This window comes from Poecilia formosa, unplaced genomic scaffold (assembly GCF_000485575.1).
Source record: "Poecilia formosa unplaced genomic scaffold, Poecilia_formosa-5.1.2 Scaffold865, whole genome shotgun sequence".
NCBI classification, from domain to species: Eukaryota; Metazoa; Chordata; class Actinopteri; order Cyprinodontiformes; family Poeciliidae; genus Poecilia; species Poecilia formosa.
This window is the reverse complement of record NW_006800804.1, coordinates 66,271-74,382: the sequence shown is the minus strand read 5'-3', so window position 1 is coordinate 74,382 and position 8,112 is coordinate 66,271. Positions and strand designations below refer to the sequence as shown.

Genomic DNA, 8,112 nt, shown 5'->3' with positions numbered 1-8,112 from the left:
TGGGAACAGCTGGTGATGCCTTCAGGTTCCCTGTATAATCCAGACTTTATGACAGAATGGTTCAGTTCTCCTTGCGGTGCGTTTACTGACCTTCCTGAATGTCAGAACTCCTGTTGCTTCAGAATGAACTCCTGATTGAAGTGCAGTTTTTCCAGAAACCAGATGTGAACCTGAATGCATCCAATAATAACAAAATGTCTGCATAGCAACCAGCAGCTGTTGCTATGCAGAGCCTGAGGTTCGTCTGAACTGGATTTCTAAAACTTGTGTTATATTCAAGGAGAATTGAAAATGTTTTTCCTTACAGCTCTGCTGCATCATGACTCGGCAAACGGTGACTCAGCAGATTTCAGTCTGTGACCCACTTCCAGCTCCACATGTCCAACATGAGACTGCAGCAAACTGCAGCAGCAGGAGGAAGAGGAGCTGCTGTTCTTCATCCTGCTGTTAAAACCGTTAAATAAACCTGGAATCCACTGGATTCAGTCTGATTCTGGGATCCTGGTCGACTCAGATTCCTAAACCATCTGGATGGGATTCCTGCTCATTAGCACAGAGATGGACCCGGTCCGACCAGAACCAGCAGAGGTTCTCCTGATATTCAGAGTTTTTTACTGTGTCACAATTTGATTTGATTTTTGAAATGACTATCCAGGATGATTCCTGCTGCTGTCGGTACAAACCAGGTCCTGGAAACAAACGATTTAAAGAGAAACATCAACATTTCAGCATAAAACACAGAAACAAACTTCTGCGTGGCTCCGCCCACCAGCTGCGTGACCCCGCCCACCAGCTGCGTGGCTCCGCCCACCAGCTGAGTGGCTCCGCCCACCAGCTGCGTGGCTCCGCCCACCAAACTCCTTATGGGCTGTAAAACGTCCAGATGTTTACCTTCACTCTCTTTCTTTTATCTTGTAGTTTTTTCTCTGCTCATGCATACTTTCCAGTACCGTCTCCATGGCAACATTGATACAAAATGGAGGCCGACAGCTTCATGATTTATTACTGTTTTTAAACTGATTTTGGGATTTTTAAAATCGATTCTGAACCGGACTGTATGAGATTCTTAGTGAATCGATTTTTTTTTTTTTTTTTTTTGCTGCAGGAAGTTTCAGGAAACGTTTCCTGCAAAGATCCTTCAAGTTCTGCTGCAGATTAAAAACGTCAACAGAACGGCAGAAAATCATGAAATCCAGAGAAAATGATTAGAAATACATTTAAAACAGTCAAAAAGTGAAAGTCTCTAAAGTTTAGTAAATATTTCTCCTCATTTTTTGCCCATTTTGTCTTCCAATCTTCTGAATGCAGCCATAAAATCTCACAAACAAAATGTTGTGTCTGATCGGCGAGTTTGAGGTTTTATAAGCTGAGAAATGTGTTCCTGAACGCATCACCAGCAGGCTGTGACGTTAGGAAGTCAGTGACCGGCACTAACGACCGCCTCAGCGATGCTACGGCGGTGATTTACGGCGGCTGGTGTGGAGACAAAGAGACGAGACAAAGAGACGAGACAAACAGGCGGTAAACTGATCTAACCTCAGTCAGTCACTGAGTTAACGTGACGAACCAGGAGCTGAAATCTGAAACTTCATCTGGTTTTTATGAAACATGAAGGAAGGAAGAACAAACATCAACGGTGCATTCACTGACCATCAGGAGTTTCCTGCATGTTGGCCAGAGAATCGGACTGATGGGGTGTTTGATTTAATCCGCGGGGCGTGGCAGGCGGGCGGGGCTGGCCCGCTGCCGCTGTGACCCCTTCAGGGTGGTCCGGCGCTGGCAGCGTCGCCCTCATCCTGCCGGCTGATTGCACGGCACAGGGAGGTAACCTAGCAACGGGCAGACATCTCCCAGCATTCCCGGCGGACCCGACAGATCGGCAGCATCACACTCAGCAGAACCGGGAGGGAAGTTCTGGTGTCCATTTCATCTTCGGCTCGTTGCCTAGCAACAGAGTCCGGTTCCTGGAAATGAAGCTGCTTCCAGAAATAGACGCACAGAGAACAGGAGAACAGATCTGCATTCACGGATCAGAACCGATCCGATCACCAGAACCCAGCAGGCTGGAGTGGGTCGCTCCCCGAAGACGGAGCGGCGCCTCTTCCTCCTCTGAACGCATCACTTCCTGTCTGCAGGCCGGGGTCAGAGGTGGAGAAGCAGCTGATTCTTAGTGAGTCAGAGCAGAATGAGCTGTGAGTTCATTTGTAAAGTTTCAGACAGTAAGTTTGACCTGTGGGTGACCTCTGGGTGACCTCTGGGTGACCTCTGGGTGACCTCTGGGTGACCTCTGCATGGTTTAGTTTCTGCTCCAGACTTGCTGACTGCTGCTGTTCGTTCTCTTCTGCAGAAATGAATCAGCTGTTGATCGATGATCATTTCTGAGCTGAAAATATTTTCCTAATTCTGATTCTGCTTCAGTTTCAAAGGTCAAAGGTCAGGACTCTGCAGATCCACAGGTTTTAGGACAATAGAAATAATTTGTTTTAGTATCTGTAGAGAATTTCCAGAAGAAAATCAAATATGTGACTAATAATGTAGAAAGAAGCGTCACTTGACCCGCAGGGTGGCGCAGCGGTTAGCTGTTAGCAAACAGCAGTTAGCAGCCAGCTGTTAGCGGTGAGCTGTTAGCTGTTAGCCATTAGCTGTTAGCTGTTAGCCATTAGCAGCCACCTTGTGGCAGATCCTGGGTTTCCATCTTCCTGCCACTATAAACAGTCAGATTGGACGCGCTCCTGCTAATATGCTAATAATAATTTTACATTTTTCACTTTAGCACACTTAGCTTCACCTAAGCTAATTTCCCCAGATGAATAGTGAATCGCTAATTTTCTTGGCTGCTTCGTAAACTTTGAGTTGAATAAAGTTTCACGTCTGTCTTCAAGTGTTTAGATTTAAAATCTTCCTACAGCTGAAGAATCCATTGGTGCCAAAAACCTCACAAACAAAATGTGGTCTGATCGTTTATAAGCTGAGAAATTTGTCCCTGATTCTGATGAATGACTTTAAAGGTTTCAGCTGCAGAAATGACCAGAACTCCCAGTCAGCAAACCATTAAGGTATCAATTATCCAGAGTCTGAGCGGATTCTGATCGATGATCAGCTTCGGTTCTACAGCCAGGAATCAGTTTGATGATGAGTCTCTGAACGTAACGGATCAGAACCGCAGTTTGATCCGAAACCTCCTGAGCAGCAAAACCCAAAACAGAACAAATGTTTAATCAGGAATAAAGTTTCATTTTTAACTGGAAAACATCTACATTTCTTTTCAGTCCGAGACATTTTAGATATTTTCAGAAGTTTTAAATGATTTAACTGCATGAAGTAAAAACTGAATATTTCTTTGTCTTGAACCCAAAACGTATCAAACTGTTATTTTAAACCCGACGAACCGAAACATGAAGAAACGTCGAGTTTACTGGAAACGATGCCGATTCAAAACGTTTCACCAGTCAGAGCTGCAGCAGAGTTTATTTGGTCTGGACTCATAGAAAGTCACCATGTAGAGTCTGAGCCGTTCTAGGTGGTGTTTTCTATAGACCTATATGGCTCAGATGTGGATGACAGATCCCATCCATCCTGGCTCTGCAGCGCCCCCTGCTGACGCTGCTCTGATTAGTTTGTCTCCCAGTAGAGGAAACTTTTACCTGCAGCCGTTTTCTGTTTGTGTTTATTCAGCAGGTTCCAGGTTTTTCATTCGCTGTGATCATGAGTTTTAATGACCCGTTTATTTAAAAACTACCAACAGAACCGTAGTTTGTTTCTGCAGCTGACTTGCTGCAGATGGTTGGAGTGTGAGTCCAGTTCTCCTGCTGTGTCTGTGTGTCCAGGTGCTGATCGGCCCAGAAAGCAGAACAGAGAAGCTCCTGATGCAGAGATGATCCGCCTTTTCTCTGTGAGGTAAAAACAGCCGCCGGTTCTGAAAGCCGCTTCCCGCTCACACCGGGCCTCTGGAACCGTCCCTTTGTGTCTGTCGGACTCGCCGCACAAAGAGGCCGGCGCTGCAGCTGCAGCCGGGCATGCTGGGAGTTCTGATCCAGTCCAAACACATTATCTGACCAGAGACAAAATCCAGAAGTTTATGATCCTGTAAACCCGACAGAACCTCCAGAACCTCCAGAACCTCCAGAACCTCCAGCCTGGTTCCTCCCTGTGGTTTTAATTGGCTGTCTGCCTGTGTCTCCTCAGGAACTGACCAATCAGCAGGCATGATGATGCCCAAGGTGAGTGTTTCAGTGGGAGGAGTCTGGTGACCTTGAGCCGACCTTTGACCTCTTCCTGTCCCTCTGTGTGCGGAGCAGCAGCCGGCGCAGACGTCTCCCGGCAGCGTCTTGTCGCTCAGAGGGACCGGCGTTCCCGGATCGCCCGCCGCCGCCATCGTGGTGAGACTCAGAGAAACGTCCTTCAGGTGACCTTGACCTTGGGCGTCTCTGACCTCTGACCCCGTGTGTCTCTGCAGGCCCGGGTGGAGGACGGCGTCATCGGCTACAAGGACCTGGCGGCGCTGCCCAGAGACAAAGCCATCCTGGACATCGAGAGACCCGACCTGATGATCTACCAACCGCACTACAGCTACAGCCCTCTGGAGGTCACGACCTCTACTGACCTCTACTGACCTCTGATGACCTTCACTGACCTTTAGCGGTTCCACTGATCGGTTTACATTTAATCACAGTTTTCCTGTTTTTCTTCTTTTGCTGTGAAACTTGAACTGATGGAGCCCAACTGGTTTAACTGGGAGAAGATAGAAACCAGTGGCTGGTTAGTTAGTTAGTTAGTTAGTTAGTTAGTTAGTTAGTTAGTTAGTTAGTTAGTTAGTTAGTTAGTTAGTTAGGATGGCTGTTGCATCATTTCCTGTTAAAGCAGCAGAATCCAACATGGCGGCGTGTTGACGGGACATTTTGCCCCCGGGTTTGTCTCCTCAGGCGTCAGGACGTTTTCTTTTCATTTTCTGATGTTTTAATGCAAAACAACATTTCTAAAGTATTTAGCTTTCTTTATCTAAATATATAATAAACTCAATTACTTCATTATTTTTATTATTAGATAAAAATCGGTTGCGGGTGAAAACCTTCCTCCAGTTTTCGTTGAATCTGTTTCTCTCCTGTTTTTTCTTCCAGAGGTCTTTGTCTCCGCGCTCCATCTCTCCTCCTGCCTCGCCAGAGGTAAACACCTCCTCTTCATCACACTCTTCATCACACTCTTCATCGCTCAGGCCGATGCGTCTCCATGGAGACGGGGTCCTGATGCATCATCATCATCAGGCTGCAGGTTTCCTCTCAGATGTTCTGGAGGCGGCGGTGTGATCCGGCCCGCTGCCGCCGAACTGACTGGAGCCTGCACCTTGTTGCTATGGGGTGCACCTGGTTGCTACGGGCTGCACCTGGTTGCTATGGGCTGTACCTGGTTTCTATGGGCTGCACCTGGTTGCTATGAGCTGCACCTGGTTGCTACGGGCTGCACCTGGTTGCTATGGGCTGCACCTGGTTGCTATGGGCTGCAACTGGTTGCTATGAGCTGCACCTGGTTGCTACGGGCTGTACATTGTTGCTACGGGCTGCACCTTGTTGCTATGGGCTGTACCTGGTTGCTACGGGCTGCACCTGGTTTCTATGGGCTGCACCTGGTTGCTATGGGCTGCACCTGGTTGGTATGGGCTGCACCTGGTTGGTATGGGCTGCACCTGGTTGCTACGGGCTGCACCTGGTTGCTACGGGCTGCACCTGGTTGCTACGGGCTGCACCTGGTTGCTACGGGCTGCACCTGGTTGCTATGGGTTGCACCTTGTTGCTATGGGTTGCACCTGGTTTCTATGGGCTGCACCTGGTTGCTATGGGCTGCACCTGGTTGCTACGGGCTGTTGCCTAGCAGCAGCAGCAGTGACTGAGCGGATCAGGGATTTGTTTGGACCTTTCTGTGGTTCTGATGGGTCGCCTGAAGGTTGTTTCTGTGATTCTTTTAAAAATCAAAATCTCTGATTTCCTGGAGCATTTTTCTAAAATCTACTTTAGAAATACATTTTATTTCTGAATTTCTTTTCTGTAGTTTAGAAATGTTAGCAGGAGATTCGGTGTCGGTGTTTGGATCAGGACAATAACTCTGAAGCAGCAGAAGTGAGAAACGCTGCCGCCTGCAGGTGGGAGGTAGCATCACATGAACCCGACTTTTCATCATTATTGCTGAAAATTTGCAACAACCTCCAAATTATTCATTGGGATGAAAACATTGGCAGGAATCAGTGGATCTGGATGAATTTCAGTGATTGTTGATCCTGGACGAAGTGATGTAAACACACAGAGCCCGGTCCTCTGGTCCCCTGCCAGCTGTACCTGAGGACCGGGTGGCTCCACAGACCCACAGAAAAGCTTCTGGATTTGGCCCCCAGGCCCTGAGTTGGTTTTTATCCAGACGGGTTTAAATGACAGGAATTCACTTCCTTTCCTTTTCCTCCTGCTCTGTTTCCTCCCAGAACTCGTCCAAGGAGTCCAGGGACTGGCTGGAGAACCGGTCGCCTGGCGGTTCTTCACCCGGTTCCACCATCCAGAGCAGCAGAACCCAGAGCTCACACACTCCGCCGGCGCTGAACACACCCATCGCCACCAACACACACCCGGCGGGCAGCAAGAGCGCCATGCAGCATTTCCACCGACCCGGTAACGGCAGAAAGCTCCACTCTGGGAAGACATTTCTGCAAGTCCAACAGAAATATCTGCAATCATTTACAACGTTTAGTCTGAAAAACCAAAGTTCATTTTTCAAATTTTCACCAAGTTATTCATTCAGTTCTAAATTCAAACTAAACATTTCATACTAAGATAAACACCCAGTTAGCAAGCCAAATACCTGGTGAGCTAATATTTAGCCAAAAACTAAAGATTTAGCCCTGAGCTAACTACTTAGTTTCCTAGCTAAATATTTAGCTAACAAACTAAATATTTAGCAGGCTAACTCTTTAGTTAAATATTTATCCTTCAAGCTAAACATTTGTTTTGCTTATAAAGTGTTTAGTTTGTGGCTCTGAGGTTGATGAATGGATGAATGACTTGGTGAAAACATGATGAGTTTCTTTCACCTGGAACTTTAAAACCTCCAGGTTCTGATTCACATAAAAAATCTGAAGGTCTGAGGAGGAAACTGGATTAAATATAACAAATGGGAAATATTTTTTCTGTTTTATTTTTGTTAATTAACATTAATGATTCAAATTTTAGTCGTTTCTGATGAAATTTTGTTTTTTGATAGAAAACGGCTCCAACATCTATAAGAAGCCTCCCATCTACAGGCAGGGTGAGTTTCTGACTGAATGTGGGTCAGAGCCTCTAATCAGCTTTAACGTGCTGACTGTGTGTGTGTGTGTGTGTGTGTGTGTGTGTGTGTGTAGACGTCTCGTCCTCGCCCGTCCCTCAGGGGAAACACATCGAGGATCTGATCATCGAGTCGTCAAAGTTCCCAGCAGCTCAGCCTCCAGATCCCAACCAGCCGTCCAAAATCGAGACCGACTACTGGCCCTGCCCCCCGTCACTGGCCGTGATCGGTACACACACACACACACACACACACACACACACACACACACACACACACACACACACCATATGCAGCAGCTGATGTTCCTTTAAATCCTGCAGAGAAAGAGAGTCAGAGGAAGGATCAGCGGGAGGAAGAGGAGGAGGATGAAGGGGAGCTGGAGGACGAGCTGTGGGGCCTCCGGGCCCTGCAGAACCAGGAGCTGAACAAGGTGGGGATCCTCAGGACCCGTCGTATGGAGAAACATCAGGGCCAAACATTTGTTCAAAAGAAAAAAGATTCAAGCTGAAGAAATGTTCAAAGTTACTTTTCAGATTGAAATTTTACTCAGAACTTTTCCTTTGGAGCAAATTTCATGGACCAGTTCACCTCCTAACCTCCTAACCTCCTCACCTCCTAACCTCCTCACCTCCTCACTTCCTCACTTCGTCACCTCGTCACCCCCCTCTTCCCTCGTTGCAGTGCCTGAGCCGCGCTCCTGACTGAAGTTCTGTTTTGTCGGCTCAGATCCAGTCCAACCTCGGGAAAATCATCCTGAAGGAAGAACTGGGGAAGTCTGCGGGTCCGCTGAGGAGGAAAACCCGTTCA

At 47.4% G+C, this 8,112-nt stretch overlaps 1 protein-coding gene and 2 long non-coding RNA genes across 3 annotated transcripts in view; 2 read left to right on the top strand and 1 right to left on the bottom strand.

Moving 5' to 3' along the window:
• LOC107834949 (uncharacterized) overlaps positions 1–1,618 on the top strand; it is a 2,498-nt gene extending 880 nt beyond the window's left edge. The window contains exon 2 of the long non-coding RNA XR_001660786.1: positions 239–1,618. This is a non-coding gene — a long non-coding RNA (uncharacterized LOC107834949). The remainder of the gene's footprint in view (positions 1–238) is intronic.
• Positions 1–8,112, top strand: part of LOC103131879 (dematin) — a 20,026-nt gene that overhangs the window by 5,753 nt on the left and 6,161 nt on the right. Inside the window, exons 2-10 of the mRNA XM_016666973.1 lie at positions 4,186–4,220; positions 4,299–4,379; positions 4,457–4,585; positions 5,118–5,162; positions 6,467–6,650; positions 7,240–7,284; positions 7,379–7,531; positions 7,626–7,735; positions 8,032–8,105. Of these exons, the coding sequence (XP_016522459.1) occupies positions 4,186–4,220; positions 4,299–4,379; positions 4,457–4,585; positions 5,118–5,162; positions 6,467–6,650; positions 7,240–7,284; positions 7,379–7,531; positions 7,626–7,735; positions 8,032–8,105 (856 nt within the window). The remainder of the gene's footprint in view (positions 1–4,185; positions 4,221–4,298; positions 4,380–4,456; positions 4,586–5,117; positions 5,163–6,466; positions 6,651–7,239; positions 7,285–7,378; positions 7,532–7,625; positions 7,736–8,031; positions 8,106–8,112) is intronic.
• On the bottom strand, positions 642–3,269 carry LOC107834950 (uncharacterized). Its single transcript, XR_001660787.1, has 2 exons — positions 2,264–3,269; positions 642–2,230 (listed from the first exon to the last, which is right to left on the bottom strand). It is a non-coding gene; the product is annotated as an uncharacterized LOC107834950 (long non-coding RNA).